Raw genomic sequence first — 19,900 nt, forward strand, 5'->3', positions numbered from 1 at the left:
GAATTAAACTTGTTATTCTGTTCCAATACAAGGCACAACACTCCATTTACTAGTCAGGCATGGACAGTGATAGAAGTCACAGCAAAAAGTGCTTTCAGAGTAGCTGGAAAAATAGAAAATTGTTCTGCAGAAGAAAGATACATATAATATAATTTAACGGGGAGTTGAGTTTTAAGATGAGAAGGTGTCACCTTTCTGCTTGCTAACAGTACTCTAATGATGCCTTGTCCGAGTGAATTGTGCGTTGGTCAAAAAAATAGTACAACAAGTGCACTGCTCCTACTTTTCCAGCAAAGGATCAAGTTTTGACAATTAAATTACTATATTCAAGCCTTTCCTGTTTTCTAGAATGCTGAAAAAATATAGTGAAGTGGTTGAATAAATGAAAAGTACAAGAAAAAAGCAATAAAGGACAAAGGAGAAGAAGAAAGTCAGACTAGGAAGTATAAGGGACAGACAAAATCTGCTTCTTGTAAATTATGATTTCTAGGTCAAAGGGGAAGAAAGTAATACTCTGTAAAGCAAAGGGATGAAAAAGTTGGGTTCTTTACGGGTTTTATGTATTTACAGTATGTAGCGTATTCTAGAGCTGAATGTATCCATTCTAGATGCATTATTATTTTGAAGGGAGTGTATCACTTCCCCCAAGCATACTCAAATGTCAACACCATATTACAGAGCATACTACAGTGATAAATAATATATCTTTGTTATATGTTTCACCTGTGGCGTACCTAGTGTCTTGTGGGCCCTGGTGCAATCTTTTGTCCGGGGACCCCTACCTCATCCCTACAGTGAATTCTTGATAGTGATGGTTATGGGTGCTAAAGAGTTAAATTTACCTTAGTATGGTTAGGGTAACCTATGGGTCTCCTTGGTTTATGGGCCAGATGGAAGCTGCAATCTCAATACTGATATCAGTGCTTATGGACCCCCTATGGTTCCTGGGCCCCTGTACCCCCCCAAGTTACGCTCCTGTGAAAAACAACTTTGAAGTCTTATGTAAATGATGCAACCGGTGCACTGGGGGTGGCCCTTCAGCTGCCTAGAGCACTGCGCTTTTCACTCAAACCCTTAACATTTCCTGCCTAAGCCACCACCTACACTGGTTGTTGATCTTCCCACCGATATGACATCACCCTTCCGAACCTGTCTTTGGTAGTATATTATTTATTGTTCCAGAACAAACAAAAAGCTCCATCCACAGGTATAAGGAACTTCAATGTTAATAACTCATTTGAGTTCCAGATAAGACATGACACTAGCAGGACTTATGCGTTTCAGGTTTTCAACAAATCTTTAGTCATAGCTTTATTCATCACTGTAATGTGCTCTGCAATGTTGTGGCGGCAATTGGAGGTGCCTGGGGGAGGTGATAAAATCAGTCTTAATTAGAGATGAGCGAGTACTGTTCGGATCAGCCGATCCGAACAGCATGCTCCATAGAAATGAATGGATGCACCTGGTACTTCCGCTTTGACGGCGGCCGGCCGCTTAATCCCCCGCGTGCTGGCTACGTCCATTCATTTCTATGCGAGCGTGCTGTTCGGATCGGCTGATCCCAACAGTACTCTCTCATCTCTAGTCTTAATATGTGTTTTTATGTGCACTTAAAGGTAGTCTAAGTTATTTATTTTACCTCTATGTTTCTCACTGTCTACAGAAGACAATTGTGAATGAGGAGCGGCTATACAAACCACATCCCAGGAATTATATGGCTGAAATCAGACCAACATTGTATTATACTGTATAAATGCTTTTCAATTCACAACTAAAATTAATACTACATGATCTGAGTCACAGACATCCACATGTGGAATACCGAAATCCATGAAATTCATTCAGTCCCTTCTTCCCAATGATACACCTAAAAAAGAAGCACAGCTTCTTTTAGGTCTCCTTTGCAAACACTTTTTGTGGCACTTTTTGATGGTGTGGGCTTAATCACACATTGTTGATGTGTCTTTTCAGACTTTTTTCCTATGGGAAAATCTGTGAAAAACACCTGAAAAAATGCCATGCCTAAGCATTCTGTGGTTTGAAAGAAAAAAAATGGTTAAAAAAAACCCCTAAAAAAATTAAAAATCCACAGCATTTCTTGCCCTGAAAAAGAAGTGTTGGATTGATAATGACTGCTGTTCTAGATGCCAAACAGCTGGAGTGATGTTAATACACTGAGATGGTGTTGGACAAAGGTTTTAGATTTGATTGATAAAGTTTATGAGTTTAGAATTGATCGAACACCACTGATCTGTATTGGATTTTTCTTTGAACTTCTTGGAGAGTCATAAACTGGCCATCCTCTGTTTGCTGTATCAAGCATGCAAACTGATTGCTTTTCATTGGAAAGACGAACCCTCTGAAGACAAGGGCAGATATAAATAAAGTGAATTTGCTCCTAAGATTAGATAGATTTGTATATCAGAAGAGAGGAAGCCTTAGCAAATTTGAAGATCTCTAGGTCCTTTGGCTGGACACTTTGGGGCTAGCGTTACTTATCCCTACTAGTGACAGACTCCTATAGAGTTGTGAGGGCAGGGGTCCTGTGGCCAGTAGGTGCTTCTCCTAAGGTATACCTATAGTAATGTTATGTATATGGAAAACACTGCTACACCATTTACAATTCCTGTTTTTATATTTAGATGTTGCTGCAAAAGTCTTGTTTGTGGGGTGACATTTTTTTCTATACCCACTGATTTTTGCACCAAGGATTGTCGCACAGTGGGTAGGAAGGTTTTTTTTCCCACAGTTTTTGTGCGTTTTTAAGACTCGATAAATAATACTTAATTCTAAAAAAAAACATCTAAAATGATGGCATTTGGTCAATGAATGGAGAACCCTTGTACCATCAATATTTGGGTGGAGAAATTTAGAGTCACTGATTTGCAAAGTTTTTTTTCCCTTACATTTTTCTTTAGTAAACTAGTCTTGAACACATTCTGGCAAAACAGGTAGTGGATTGTATTTCTCTTTAGACCTGTGTTCTATGTTTAGGAAGACAGGACATCACACCAGTCTAAAACTGGTGTAAACCCAGTTGGTATGGTCTTCATTCATGTGCCCATTGTATCTATGTATCGTTGGTGTTCACAACCCATATTTTCTCTGTGTTTCCACTAGAAGGTCTGATGTTTTTCACATGGTCCAAAACATACGAAAACTCCAACTCCACTGCAAGAAAATTTGTAATATAGTGTAAAAATATGGTACAAAGTTAGGCAATCATTCTACATTCTAAATTTTGGGATTGATCTTTGTATACAAAATGACTACCATATCACAAAGAAAATTGTAAACTATGGAGTACTTCCACATATATAGGACAGTATTACAAAATAAATTTCTGAATTGTAGTACCCCTTCTATTAGCAAGTATCAGAAAGCTACAGCATATGGTGTTCCCCCTAGACGAAACATGTGTTGGGCCCAGGTTCCAGTACTTTGGGTCTGTAATTACTTTTGTATTTACTTCTTGTGATTTTGTCTTTGCTATCTGATAAAGTTTTTAGCATACATTTGTGTGTGTGTTTATCACTCTTATATGTAAGATATGTTGTTAGAACATTGCTCACATAATAGTACGATATATACAATATACATACAGACCCTGTGTTTTTTTTGGTACCTCATGTCTTTAATGAGTAATATTGGTTATTTTATGACCTTGTTTTTAGTATTATATTTAATAAAGGTGTTTAATAAGCTTTTATACATTTGCTTCTCTGTATTGTTTTTCTTTGAAGTTTAGCATATGGTGTTTGCCAAAGTAATGAGGATCTGCAATATAATGTAGCGATTTGTTTGTGCAATGTTTTCCAGATATAATAAGTGAGAAAGGGTGGTCTCTTAAAATCCAATTTATTTCTGCTAATGAGGAAATGACATAGAAGAATCAGAATGAGTGATTGGGAGGTCAGCCCTGCACGCATATAATTTTATTATTGCAGCCACCCGGATTCTAATTATTTCCCTAAAGGCTTGTGTTCAATGTCACAAACTCAACAATAGAAACATGTAAAAGGAAGGACTGTTCCAAGTTGAAGCTTGGGAGACATTAATTGAATTACTAAATGACTCATCAATGTATAAATACAGCATTTACAATGATGCCTATAAGCATCTGGATTCCTGGAGTTTGGTTAGAGAATAATAGAATGAGAAAACATGTGATGAGGAAAAACACTAAGATATGTTTTCTGCTAATACATATTAATTATCATCTGATTCTGTGTACAAGAAATATCAAAAACTTTCTTATGTCAAGTATCCATTACAATAATTACAAACAAAAACTTAAAGAGGACCTTTCATCAGATTGGGCACAGGCAGTTCCATATACTGCTGGAAAGCCGACAGTGCGCTGAATTCAGTGCCCCGGGTAAAGCACTATCGGTCCTGGTACCGTAGCTCTTTACAGTCACAAGGACGTTTCTGACAGTTTGTCAGGAACGTCCTTCTCCACAGCATCGCCTATCGCACTGTACAGTGTGAGCGGGGAGGAACGCCCCCTCCCCTCATGATATTTGTCTATGGACGAGCACTGTGAGCAGAGCGAAGGGGCGTTCCTCCCCACTCACACTGTACAACACGATAGGCGCTGCTGTGGAGAAGGATGTTCCTGACAGACTGTCAGAAACGCCCTTCTGACTGTAAAGAGCTACAGTACCGGCACCAATAGCTCTTTACCCGGGGCACAGATTGGGAAAGCCGATAGTGCACTGAATTCAGCGCACTGTTGGCTTTCCAGCAGTATATAGAACTGCCTGTGCCCAATCTGATGAAAGATCCTCTTTAAATGCAAAAATACATACTGGGAATGGTTTTAGAGATCATGAACACAATATGTAATCTGCAGGCAATATGTTACAGAGCAGATCAGATTAGTATGCATTGGGAAAAGATTCAGCATAACTTGTCATTTATTTGTTGACCAGTGGGTGGTTTTTCATTCAAGGCTGTCAGTAGGACTGTCCATTGGGCATAAAAGGAACAGTTATTTAAATAGTACAGAATGTTTTCCCACATAACTACATATCAGTCTCCTCATCTCATTCAACTATATACTATGAAAGGACGACGTGTATAGTTTGACAGGCTTCCTTTAAGTAAAGATCCACCTTGGTCTCAAAAATTTGTATTATATAAAAAAGCACATTATAACAAGAGCATAGAAATAAAATACCTTTACCCAATGACATAGAGCCTAACTCCACGGAAATTGTAATTTCCTATTTTAACTCAAGATCAATACAAGGTCCAAGAAGCTGAGATTGTGAGAGTTGTTTGTTAGGGCATCACACTTTAGAGCTTTCTTCGTATTTGTTGCTTTGCAGTGGAGTTAGATAAATTGTGTTTATTGACATTTCCACATGATAAATATCATTTGCTTATTTTGCAGTCACATTTACCCATTTACACTTGTCATATTGGATTGATATTATTTTACAAGTGTGATTCTTTTTAGCCTTTTTATCTTCTTATTATATCGGCATTTGCCGATAAACACATTTTGTACTACTGGGTCAATTTGTCTCATAAGACAATGGAGGAAAAAATATGGATCTGTATTCCAACGCTTTAGCCTCTTTTGACCTTCTTATTGTTTAAGTTTCCCCAGGTTTTGCTTGCTTCTAAGGCTGACACAGAGTAGGGAACTTCCATCTATAGGGGAAGGAAATAATTGTAAGACTAAACCATGCATTCAGAAGTAACATTGCTTTATTTATATTGTTCTAATTGTAAAGAGAGTCTTCCCCCACTAAAATCTCTCCCTTGGCTATGCACTTGTCCTATCTGGTCTACTACAACTTATCAGTGGTTTAGAAGTGAATTTGGTTTTGGTAGACTCCCTTTAAATTTCATGATGTTTTCTTTTCTTTCGAATGTCAAACATTTTAAAAGGTCTATCTGAAGAATAAGACCAACGCATTATTCTCTCCACTAAAAGCTTAAACCAGGTTCACACTCATCAAGCTTTTATCCATATTTTAATAGACCGGGGTGGAATTGTGGTTTCCATGAAAGAGCCCATTGTATATAATGCTGTAGTGGAAAGTGTTAAATCAATAACATTACTTCTCCATGCGCAATCCAATACTGCAATGTGAGTGCAGTTAATAGCTCTAGAATAGAAGCTGATGTTATATGGTGCAGCCTTGCATCCCAACCGCTGCTCTTGAAACATGAAGTGAATACTGTGACATTTCACGTACTTATATGCAATTACATCCAGTAGTTACTTTACAACTATTTACTGCTGATCAGCACTATCTGATAAAACTGTAGGCGGAATAATAACACTCATTTATACTGCTCATTCTTGTAATGGCCGTAAATCTCATGGTGTTAACTGAGCCCCAATTTGTAGTTACTGATAAAATGAAGCGCTGTACTTTCTAATGTAACAGAATGTTAATAACTAGATGGAATTTATTAGTAAAACATATGAAATGTGTGCCTATCTGAGATTAATGCTGCTTACGCATACTCTGCCAGATGACAAAAGCCGGCATGTTGTTATTTGTAAATTTCAGGCCTGTGGAGGAGGAGAATCAAAGTACTTATAATTCCTTATAAATTCTTTCTATCTTGATTTATGAGGATCCAGATCATCATAGTGACTGTGAGAAGATTGTACTACTTACAGTATGTCAGCCACATAAATGCACAAAACATGAATGCCTGGAAACAAAAATGTACAAATCAGAAAGCAGTCGTTTCTTAATACTCTTGCCACTATGAAACCAATAGGGGACTGCTATACATATGTACATTGCTTTCTCTCTTGAGTTAATAATGGAGCAAGGTTGTTTTAGTAAAATGAACTTTACCCCGTTACCCGGTGAAAATACATCTGCTACCTACGCCAACAAATTACAAGAATTTTTGTTTCTATTTACTCCTTTATTACAAGTCCTACGAATATTATAATATATAATATTTTATAATGTTTTATAACAAAATAAAACCTTCATTCTTCATATGTAATATGTTATTTTACTGTATTGTACTGTTTAATTCACAGAGAGGTGCAACCAAAGTACAGACTCTAAAATTGGGTCATATAAACCACCTAAACTGGCCCAAGCAAAGGTATAAAATAGTTCGCCCGGATCCTTGTGTTCACCTTGAATATATTTATATACTCTAATTAGGTTAAACACAGTCAAATATAGGCTGCCAGCACTAAATGGGCTGGGACCTAAGCTGCTTGTTGCCTAATTAATTAAAAAGTCCTTTGATTCTTCCCTTTAGAATGATGGAAAAGTTATCTACAAAACTACACAACAGAACAATAATTGTGTGGCTCCGTATATGAAAGGAAACAGCAGAAACAGAACAGCAACAGCAATGTAAAATGTGTGGTATATGCAGTGTTGGAATGCTATGGACACATTTAATAAACTCTATAATATACATGTCCTTCTACTTTACAGCAGGGACAGTACAGTAAGGTTTTAAAGGGAACCTGTAAGCTGTCAGCCCTACTACATAATTCAATTGTTGTGTGACCCTACACAGTCTGACATTGTCCAATGAGAGGTGGCTATGCAGTGCCAATCCTCTTTTGAGGACCGCAGTGGTAACACCCACATGTCAATTTATTCAAAAATATTCAGGGGGAATAACTGAGGAATGGCACATAGTAGTCATAGCAAAATACGCTCCAGACTTGTTATTGTAATGCAATGGGGAATGCACATATTAAATAGAACCAATATTTTAGGAGTGGCGATGGGTTTTCTTTAAAAATAAAATTCCTAAGGCAGGGACCCAATATGGAGTAAATGTCGTGGCGGAAATGCTGCAACAAAAAACATGGCTTTTTACAGTCCCCATTCACACATTGCAGAAAAATATCCCAAACAGAAATATGTGGATGTATAGGTCAGTAAGAAAATAGCACAGACGGCACATGGATTCATTTCATGAATGATCCTGGACTGCAAAGTATGCATGACAATTACATGCCAAAACATTTGGGATGGACTTTACTACTTGACTATTTCCTTACTACTTGAAAAAAGAATTCCTTCTTGCACCAAATATCGGGTTTGAGTCAATACTTCCAGGAGTGATATTGACCATGATGGATCTTTGATGGACACCAACATTCAACAGAGTTTGTTCCTATACCATATAGATGGACTGCAAACTAGTCACAAATAGGACATTAGTTTTTCTCCTGGGCTCTTGGTCCCCTACACAACCTGGTGATAATACATGGACGTGTGTATGGGACCATTAGAAAGTAATGGGTCAGTGTGCAAGCCATTAAAACATGGTAAGCACACTGACAAAGCACATGTTTGCAAGGTGCCTAAATACTAGAAAGCACAGGCCTGAGCCTTAGAGAACAACTAACTGGGATTAATGTCTCATGTGGTAGTCAAGGTCTTGGTTCTGATACTATTGCTGACTGTAGGAAGGAAGAGGCCACTCTTTACTATACCTCTTTGTAATCAGCTTTGCTGAGCTTGCCCAGGATTGTTGTCATTGTTCTTAAGTGATAGACCCCTTGTCCTTCTTACACAGCTGATGGGTTGGTACAGTGTGTTATTCTGTGCTAAACATAGTATTAAGGCAGATCTCTCACCTGCACTTGACTTCTGCCTGAGATCTCAGCAGCTGTATAAGAAGGCTCTATATACCCTGATCCTAAATCACAAGTGTCAGGTTTTTACTGTTCTGTATAATAATATCTTTTCAGTTTGCCATACATAATGTACACTATACAATATCCTATGCATAGTCTAATACTAGTAAAATCTACTGTTAGTGTAAGAAGATAGTTCAGCTTGACTGTAGGTTTCTCTTATTAAATTACTCAAAGGACTTCCACTTTGGGAATCTCCAGAAACATAAATATACATTTGTGTGGATCCACAGTTTTAAGCTTTGTCATTCAGATTTATTGATATAACAAATATATTATCCTAACATACTATATAAGAACATATAATATAAATCGCAATAACTGTTGCAAAACTGAGGAATCTGTCAAAAATACCTGGGAAAATATGGGGCAGAGGGATCCAGTGATTTGTATGCCAGGCTGCCTACGCTGTCCACATCAACAACCGTAAAAGACACAGCTCATGAAAATGATGTCAACATCCATTTGGAAAGAAGCTCAAGAAAATGTGCATAAGTCTAAAAGCTGAGATGAACACAATTGGTATTCATACAGAAAAGGCAATATTCTTGGTGTGTGAATCCCTAGGGGCAGATACAGACACCAGAGGTTCATTGCCCCTACAACTTAGAACTTTTTTCAGTCGTTGTACCAATCTCTTTTCCAGAACGTCAAAGTAATGAGAATACGGCACTGGAATTTCGCTAAGGCAGCCAGTCACATTTTTGATTCAGATGTATGTGACAGTTTTTACAAGCTCTTATGCTAAGCCACTGGAAAACTGTTAAACTGTGTTTTCAATGGAAAGTTATACTATGAAAGATGTTGTAATAAGAAGTAAAGCAAGATTCTATGAGGGCATTCACTCAATGACAATGTTAGTATGCAAAGGTTTTACGTACCTATATTTTATCTCCGGCTTTTCTCATTGATTTGGCCTACCATTCTATGTTCGGTCTAATCTCTGCTTTTATATTCTTTGAACATCTGGTGATAGATGGGTTTCTTCTAAAAACCGTACAAAACATATGTATCAAAGGTACTGTAGATAGAGTAAGCTACATATCAACGCAGCTTGCTCAAAGAACGGCATTAATATCGCAGGTTGTACATCCCACGACAGTGTTGTTAGTATTCTGCCCTCGAAGATTGCCATCCCACAAGCTTTCCACCAGCCTTTTGATTTATTTATTTCTTGAAATCAAATGACAGCAGAATCCCGAAAGACAAAACATACTTCAATTCTAACGCCTTCTCCGCACAAATCCAGACTGTAAAAGCAGTAATCTATTCAATATTTTTGGGAGTGGTTTATAGGACCAACACATACCATTGCCTAAATAGATTTGTTTTATAAGTGCTTTGCACAAGTTAAGTAATGTAGGACTGTTAAAGAGGACCAGTTAGTTCTCCTGATATGTCTGTATTAGCTCATATACAGTATGCATTCATCTTGAAATAGCAAATCTGGAGTTTCCTTTACATAGAACAATGCTTTGTGTCTCTGTCATTCCTGCTGGAAGTGCATGATTGAATCGACAACTGGTATTTGCCAATAGTTGCTAGTTTGACTTTGGCCACATTGATCTCATTGATTCACCACTGTACATCTTAACTAAGTTGTGGGGCAAGTCGAAGTATTTATTTATTTTTTTTCTATAACTCTGCACTGTGAGAGGGGGCATTGCTTACCGCCCAGCGATGACGCTGAGCGGTGAGGAATGCCCCTCCAGTACTGTGAGGAGTGTGTGTGTGTGTGTGTGTGTGGGGGGGGGGCGTGTTCCTCATCGCTCTCACAGTACATCGCTATAGGCGCTGCTGAGAGGAAGGGCGTTCCTGATTGATTGTCAGAAACACCCTTCTGACGGTGAAGAGTTATGGTACCAGCACCTATAGCTCTTCACCGGGGGCACAGAAAGGGAAAGCCGATAGTGCGCTGAATTCAGTGCACTGTCAGCTTTCTAGCGGTGTATTAAACCTCATGTCCCCATAATGTTGAAAGGTCCTCTGTAATAACTAGTAAAATGTATTAAATGGCAAATACTTTTCTAGCATCTCTTATTCCATTAGTGTGTTTGATTTAATAACTTTTCACCTCTTATTCTCTATTTTTACAGCTCATAACAATTGCTGATGATTTCTGTGGGTTGGACATGAATGCCCCACTGGGAGTATCTGAAATGGTTCGAGGGTACCCTGTCTTCACAGAAGATCGGGACAGGATGACTTCTGTTATAGCCTATGTGTATAAAGATCATTCGCTCGCATTTGTGGGGACCAAAAGCGGCAAACTCAAAAAGGTAGGGTCATGGCTTGCTTTTATATAATGCATGTTATTAAATAATATTTTCCAGTAAGTTACAGAGCATAACAAGACATAGAGAGCAATGTGTGCTCCACCAGTCAGATACATGCATAGCTGCTCGCTACAGAGGTTTTTATAACCCTATTATCTAAAAATTATCCACATGCTACAATCCAGTTGACCAAGCTGGAATTTCTATTTCTTGATCTGGGTGTAATACTGGTATACATTTGAGATTACCATACAATATATTCATAGTAGTAGCTTGCTGGTGACCTCTAGCATTGTGTAGCATTTTATCTCCAACTTTGCAGTCATGTTTGACCAAATTCTAAGAATGCATCTAATGTTTGAATATATTTTCTATTGTATACTATCCTATTATTTGGGCTAAATTGCCACTTTAAGACCAACAGTGAAATAAAATAGAGCCACTAAAATGCATTTATAGACAGCAGGGCTGGTATGGTTACAGGGATTTATTAGTTACTAATTGGTGTAAAGAGCTGTACATTATATATAAAAGGATTTTTAGGACTACAATACTGATCAATATTAGAACGGTAGGTATCAGATCGATGGGCTGACCAATGGACTCAAGCAGATAAGGCACACCAGTAAGCATTATGTCCCTGTCATTATCTGTCAGCAGATCTTTGGTAACCAGTATTACAGCTCAGTTACATTTTCTTCATTAGGATAAAGCTGTTGTAAGTTATAATATAAGGTGTAGCCATTACTAAAAGCATGGGGATTGGTAAACAAGAGTTTTCCTTCACAGACTTTCTGTTACCATTATATCTACGGGAAAGCCGACGGTGTTTCTGTAAATATAATTGACATGCTGTGATTTCCAAAACCGTGCCCGTTCTGAAAATCGCAGCATGTCCACGCTGCGGTTTGAATTGCTGGTGGGCATGGGATTCGCATGAATCCCTTCCACTTTGCAGATACTGTAAAATGCAGCAATTTTTCCCGCGGCGTTTTTACCACGGGTAAATTGCATTGTTTTTGGCCCATGGAGCACCCGCCTTAGTCATCTGTTTGTTTGATGTGCCAGTAGTCAGATGCCCATTGAACTGATTGGTCATTAATATGGTAGTCCTAAAATATGCTTTAGGTTTAGGTCACGTGCATGGCTGGTCAATTTTTATAATGAAACCTGTAGTCATGAGTTTTTATTCTGCAGGAAGTCCATTTAAAAAAAATAAATAAATAAATAATTCTACCAATCCTACAGTAAAGATCATCTTATTCTTAAAGATTAATCCAAACTCAATTTTACCAATATGGAGAACCACTTTAATATGAAGTAAATTTTTTTTTTTTTTTTTTAAAAAGCACCTCATTTATCATATACTATAAAATATCACTGATATTGCATATAGTATACAGTATATGTATCATGGCTAGAACAACAGCATATTCCAGGCATGTGACTATTAAGAAGTGCGTCATATCCTAGCCTCGGCCATGTATAAGGAGCACATGACTGCAGTAAAGCGTGACATATCTGCTTGTTAATCCAGCATCAGAGTATAGTAGTCACAAGAATGAGGAGGACAGTTTATGCATATTTTATAGAAACAGCATGTGATTTCGCAAGAAGAGCATTTGAACAAGAAATTGCTTGCTATGCCCAAATGATAGCATGTAAATGTCTGTGCAAATGGTTTCTTGTACACCACAGCGTTGGATGTCTCTGATTTATTTGTGACCTACTTTTGGTACAAATCGTCATAACCATAACGGTAATAAAGCGGGACCTGCTGTCTAATGAGCTACTTCCTGTCATAATGGGGATTTCTTCTGCCTCACAAATAATAAGAGGAAAAGAGAGATTTCTCTCCGCTGCTCCTCTCCTGTATCTACAATGTTTTCACTTTCAACTGTTGTCACCTAATTTGATACTAAGGGGAAAATACATCAGCGATGGGTTTTTGTGCCAATTTACAGTGTAATGTGAGGAGGAGCAGTATATAGTAGTATACTGCTGAACACTTACTTACCACACCATTATCCCGCATACAATAGGAGACTTTTATGAATACTGTTATAAAGGGTTTATGTCACTATTCATAGCTTTCATTATGTTATCAATGTGATGTCATCGCTGCAGCCAGATACTAAGGCCCAGCAAGAATATCCGATCTAATAGCTAGGTAATAATAAACAATACCATAAGTATCTCTTACCATTAGTACTTTGCTGAAGTGATGACATCAGAACGACACGGGTGACTACGGGGCCAGTGATTGGCTGCAGCAGTCACATTACTTTAGCCAGAGATACATGGAGTGACATCACTAGATTAATGCTATTATATTATTTTATGTCATTATCAAATATTGTCAAGTTTCTTGTTCGAACCGGACAGCCATTATAAATTTAGAGTGATGGTTATGAAATTCATGATATTTTGTGAAAAAGTATTCAGAAAAGTAGCAGCAGGCTTATCATACTAGTCTTTAGAATACGAGGATACTTTGTGTCAGGAAATGACTCATATTGGACCAATTATGAAAAACATACAGTATGTAATACAAGTTTTGGTACTTCAGAGGAAATACATTAGCATTTGAAGGTAGAGAGATGATTTCAGGATAATAGACCTCTTGTCATATGTGATAAGAGATGTTGACGCATAGGGAATGCTACAAGTAGGCTGTTCAAAATCACAGTATAAAGGTTAATTGACTTTGTAAAAGTGAATCATATCTCAGCAGCAACCACAAGGGTGCTAGTATGGAAAGTAGTGATGACTTACAAACCCATAATGTCCAATTTATAACCAGCCAGATGTATGTACCTTGGGTCCATATGCATAAATGCAACAGGCAGTCAATACAGCCATATGAAAATAAGGAAGCCTCAGGGATAAGAAGTATATATTAAAGTATATATTAGTCACCACCATTTCAACTGGCACTGCAACATCAACAAACAAACAAGAGTGTTCCCTGCCCCCCTAATGTAACTTATGGCCCTCTATATTAAATGGGTTATCTAATATTGGTGGCCTATTTCTAATATTGGTGGCCTATTTCCCCATACATTGGCCCCATTAGTGTCCATCTCCCATACCCCACACAGTGTTTTAGCTAAGTGCTTACCTCTCTGATCCCTGGTCATGCTTGATCTCTGCTTCGGGCACACTGCTATGATGTGTCATGTTTATTGTCCACTGTAACCCATTTGCAAACCATTGCTCCATTTTGATATGTGTTATGAGTCTTCTCCTCTTGAATATCTATATATAGAACATCTGAATTATCTGTGGTCTTCTCCATTCGTTTTCATTTTATTTGGATGTATGTAGAATGGCAATTCTGACTTTGAACACACCTGGTGCATGTAAATGGCGGTGGTAGAAGTCTACCTCATTTAACAAGCATAAAAACAGCAAAAAAAATAGCATAAAAGATTGAGTCATTATGTTCAGCATTGCATTTCAAGTTTAATTTTTAATAGACTTTATAGCTGATAGCTTTTTGTGCTTAGAAACTGCTACAGTGTTCATAGGCTTGGCTGGAGTCCACGCTATTATATGTGGCTTTACAAATTGGACTTGATTGAAGTCTAATAAAGCGAGTTGATTAAGTAAATGACAATGTACAAGCCACAGAAGGCAACAAAGTAGGCTCGAGTGTAATGGGGACAATTTTTAGCAAAAAAATAAAGTCAGCATAAATATTTCAAAATATCATTGTGCCTCTGACAAACACATAGAAACATTTACAGTATGGTGCTCTTTAGAGGGGCTCTTTGCAATTTCATATTAATGATTTATTTTTAGGGTAACTCATCAATATGAGATTAGTAGGGGTCTGACACCTGGCACCCCCAGTGTTCATCTCTTTTCTACATTGTCTACATTTTAAACATTGTGGAAAAATCTTCTATAAAATGAAAGAAACAGAAGCAAAACTGAAGGACTTTCCATGTGATATTGCCATTAGTAATGACATTCATATTGGTTTTCACCCACCTTATATTACCCTTAATACAGGGTATCTACAGTCCTATGAAAAAGTTTGGGCACCCCTATTAATCTTAATCATTTTTAGTTCTAAATATTTTGGTGTTTGCAACAGCCATTTCAGTTTGATATATCTAATAACTGATGGACACAGTAATATTTCAGGATTGAAATGAGGTTTATTGTACTAACAGAAAATGCGCAATATGCATTAAACCAAAATTTGATCAGTGCAAAAGTATGGGCACCCTTATCATTTTATTGATTTGAATACTCCTAACTACTTTTTACTGACTTACTGAAGCACAAAATTGGGTTTGTAACCTCAGTGAGCTTTGAACTTCATAGCCAGGTGTATCCAATCATGAGAAAAGGTATTTAAGGTGGCCAATTGCAAGTTGTTCTACTATTTGAATCTCCTCTGAAGAGTGGCATCATGGGCTACTCAAAACAACTCTCAAATGATCTGAAAACAAAGATTGTTCAACATAGTTGTTCAGCGGAAGGATACAAAAAGCTGTCTCAGAGATTTAACCTGTCAGTTTCCACTGTGAGGAACATAGTAAGGAAATGGAAGACCACAGGGACAGTTCTTGTTAAGCCCAGAAGTGGCAGGCCAAGAAAAATATCAGAAAGGCAGAGAAGAAGAATGGTGAGAACAGTCAAGGACAATCCACAGACCACCTCCAAAGAGCTGCAGCATCATCTTGCTGCAGATGGTGTCACTGTGCATCGGTCAACTATACAGCGCACTTTGCACAAATAGAAGCTGTATGGGAGAGTGATGAGAAAGAAGCCGTTTCTGCACGTACGCCACAAATAGAGTTGCCTGAGGTATGAAAAAGCACATTTGGACAAGGCAGCTTCATTTTGGAAACAAAAATTGAGTTGTTTGGTTATAAAAAAAGGCGTTATGCATGGCGTCCAAAAAGAAACAGCATTCCAAGAAAAACACATGCTACCCACTGTAAAATTTGGTGGAGGTTCCATCATGCTTTGGGGCTGTGTGGCCAATGCCGGCATCGGGGATCTTGTTAAAGTTGAGGGTCGCATGGATTCCACTCAGTATCAGCAGAATCTTGAGAATAATGTTCAAGAATCAGTGACGAAGTTGAAGTTACGCCGGGGATGGATATTTCAGCAAGACAATGATCCAAAACACCGCTCCAAATCCTCAGGCATTCATGCAGAGGAACAATGACAATGTTCTGGAATGGCCATCCCAGTCCCCAGACCTGAATATCATTGAACATCTGTGGGATGATTTGAAGCGGGCTGTCCATGCTCGGTGACCATCAAACTTAACTGAACTTGAATTGTTTGTCCAAAATACCTTTATCCAGGATCCAGGAACTGATTAAAAGCTACAGGAAGCGACTAGAGGCTGTTATCTTTGCAAAAGGAGGATCTACTAAATATTAATGTCACTTTTCTGTTGAGGTGCCCATACTTTTGCACCGGTCAAATTTTGGTTTAATGCATATTGCACATTTTCTGTTAGTACAATAACCCTCATTTCAATCCTGAAATATTACTGTGTCCATCAGTTATTAGATATATCAAACTGAAATGGCTGTTGCAAATACCAAAATATTTAGAACTAAAAATGATTAAGATTAATAGGGGTGCCCAAACTTTTTCATAGGACTGTATCTATCTATCTATCTATCTATCTATCTATCTATCTATCGTTATTGGGTATTTTTGTGGCATACTAACTTCATTATACTCTTGATTTCTGATCATCACCTCAGTGCCACATTGTTACCTAAAGGTACATCACACAAAAAATTGGCATGGACACTCGTATATATGGTAAGTCCACTTTGTAAAATCACAAAAAGTGCAAAAATATACATTAGAGGAAAACAAGTTCTATCAATACGCTACACTGTTGCTGTGCAATGGTATTCGTGCAGTCATAAAGAGTTTTATAGGCAAGCTTGTTGGGAGGGAGTTAAGAAGTCTCCTACTAACAACTTTCATGGAGCTGTCATCCACAAGGTGCCCCATGGGAGCTGTGAAAGGTGTAGGATTCCTGCATTTCTATATAGCCAGGATTCAAGCAGTGCACTTCAATAGGCAGGGATCACTGTGTGTCTCTGCAATTAGCTCAACCTACAATCTTGTTCTGACAAATTAGAGCATTTTCATGAGCTCATTTTTTACACACTGTCACTCCTGTAGAAAAAGCTGGGGGTGGGTAATGTCATGGCAGTGCTACAGTATTCCACTATCATTCACACAAACCTATCTATAGATGAAAGGGGCATAGAATGCAATGCATGAGCTTGTGATAGAGACCAAAGATACCGTGGCAGTGACTTCATTACATGTTTTCGAGACATAATATAAGCATATTAAAATGTACAATCAGATTTTCACATTAATAAAGGCTGCTTATGAAAAACTGCATGGTGTTCTAGTTCCCCATCTGTCTGCGGTGTGAAGGTTTGTATAATTGTGCCTTAATATAATTGAATGCACTCTCTTAGAAGAAGTATGTGTGCAGATTTATACCAGCATGTTGCTGAATCTTCGCCACCAATTGGCTATGCCATTATGTTTTAAAATGTGTTATGGACCATTTTCATGTTACCTTTAGTTTTATAAAGATGAGTTCCCGCAATACACCAGGCTATCAATGAATACCAAGAAGATATACCGAATACAGGTATCTGTTTCACTCATGATACTGGATCTTCAGACAGCAGTCCTGAAAGATATCAGTGGTTTCATTTCACATTTTAGAAATTCCTTCCATATATTGTACGTACCCCATATTGATTGTGAGATGGCGAATAGCATTTTCTTTGCCACCCAGAGGAGATAGGGAAACAGCCAAAGGTGGCTGTTCTACACTGTTTCCAGAACTCCCATAGAGGTAAATGGGAGTTACTGAAACAGCATAGAATAGTGAGCGACACTGTTTCTGAAGTTACACAAACATTGTAGCCAACTCTGCTCTGCTATTTCCTTAACTCCCATTTAACTCTATGGAAGTTACAGAAACAGTGTAAAAGAGCCTTGTTTAGCTCATGTTCTGGTGGCTGAACAAGCCATGTATTCCATGTTTAACTGGCGTGAGAATACCACTTTAATTTAGAATAAGGAAGGACCTCATGTGCAAGGATACTTTTTTTTTAGATTACAATGATATTTTAAGAATAGAGTTTTGTATGCATACCTTTTTCTATGTTATTGAGACTACTGTTAGGTTCCCGCATGGGGACACGAAAGACGGCGAGCCCATCTGCTAAAAGAGTGGTTACCCGCCGATACCTGCGGACCCCATAGACTATAATGGGGTCTATAGACAGCCTGTTTGTTTTAGTGATTGCTGGGGGTCTGAGCTCCTGGATTCCACTAATGTAATGCTCTGACATGTTACTATGACATATTAAACTTTTTTAGGATGATAGATACCCTTTAAATAAAACTGAGTAGATGCAATTGCAGAATTTCCTTGAGTGTTGGGATAGTCTGCAGTTATTGCTCCTGTGAGAGCCTGTAATACCTTGTCATCTGGGTTGCAGCTTTTTTTTTTTTTGTAAAATATAGAAAAATATCTTGAGAATTGCTGTCTTTGGAATTACCAGAATTACTTTGTCATGGACTCCTTCATTTGGTTGATCATTGAACTATATGCATGGCTTGACTGAAAAACATTTTCTTATGTCTCATTATAAGGCTTTAAATAGAACAGAAAGGGTCCATTCACACGGAGGAAAATGGTGAGGAATTTGGTGTGGAATTTCATTGCTGAAAAAAAAGCCTCCTATTGACTTCCCAATTCTAGCAGAAAAAGGAACCTATTGAAGTCAATGGGAGGCTTTTTTCAGCACTGAAATTCCACACCAAATTCCTCCGAGTGAATGGACGTAAAGAAGGATTACACTTGGTGTATGCACCTTAAATTTGAGTATTTCATGAGGACACAGACATCAAAGAAAATCTATAAAATTCTTCTGTGTGTTGTCACATTTGGTCCAATACAAAAGTATATTTTCATAAAATAATATCAGTGTAATCTGATCTAATTTGTTCTTATTCAGTGACTATTAGCACTGTTTTTACAAGGCCTCAGTATGCATAATATACCTGCTGGATAAGTTCTACCTTCTTGTTGTGCACCATATCTGGTATTTAACATTTAATTAGAACTTTAGGAATGATCACCTCCAGTGAATATTGTATTATACTGTATTATAAATACAATATTGGAATATTTCTTTCCAGATATGCCTTTTCACAGCTTTTCTTCTTCTTCAACAAAATCAATAACCCTTCCAAGAGTAAACAGGCCAAAGTAGCATTCAAGAGTCAGTTCCATGGTAACAATGTCTTTTTTGTTGGATAGTCAATTCAATGTTTTTCCGCCTTTCCAACTTTCATGGTGATCCAATTCAGTTTGCTTACTCTAATCGGACTACTTCGGTAACGCTCTGGATTTTTTTTTATATACCAAAGAATCAAAGTAGAAGAGACAATGTTTTATATTCCCAGAGGTCATAAGTTCCTAGATATGTGTTCATATGCATTCGTAGCTATCTATGATGGGGGCTGAGAAATAACAACACTGTAGTTGCTGGGATACTATATTACATGTTCTTCGCTTTCTCCTAGATCCTCCTCCCTTAAAGTGTGATTCAGGTGGGATTATCTTTAAGGAGGAGGCTATGAGCTCTGTGTATTGTAACTGAAGAATGATACAAAGTGAATAATGAGCTTTGAAAACACAATATATTTTTCTACCTCAGACGTGCCAGTTAAATGGAGTCTATATCTTCCCAATAGACTATCATTAGCATATTTGATTAAACTTCATACTTATCAGCCAGTTGGAATAGCACAAAGACAGAGATAAAACGGCTGTGTCCCAGAGCTTGCTGTGTCTTCTTATCCGTTGATCTGTTTATCCTTGGCTTACTGTTGACTTTCTCATCTGCATCATCCTTGCATTTAATTCGCTCTTTATCAG

The 19,900-nt window shown here is 37.8% G+C and overlaps 1 protein-coding gene across 2 annotated transcripts in view; it reads left to right on the top strand.

Annotated features, from left to right (window-relative positions):
* PLXNA4 (plexin A4) overlaps positions 1 to 19,900 on the top strand; it is a 751,018-nt gene that overhangs the window by 82,533 nt on the left and 648,585 nt on the right. For both annotated transcript variants that reach the window (XM_075273936.1, XM_075273935.1), the window contains exon 3: positions 10,753 to 10,935. In XM_075273936.1, the coding sequence (XP_075130037.1) occupies positions 10,753 to 10,935 (183 nt within the window). The remainder of the gene's footprint in view (positions 1 to 10,752; positions 10,936 to 19,900) is intronic.

The sequence above is a fragment of the Leptodactylus fuscus genome, chromosome 5, assembly GCF_031893055.1.
Source record: "Leptodactylus fuscus isolate aLepFus1 chromosome 5, aLepFus1.hap2, whole genome shotgun sequence".
Classification (NCBI taxonomy): Eukaryota; Metazoa; Chordata; class Amphibia; order Anura; family Leptodactylidae; genus Leptodactylus; species Leptodactylus fuscus.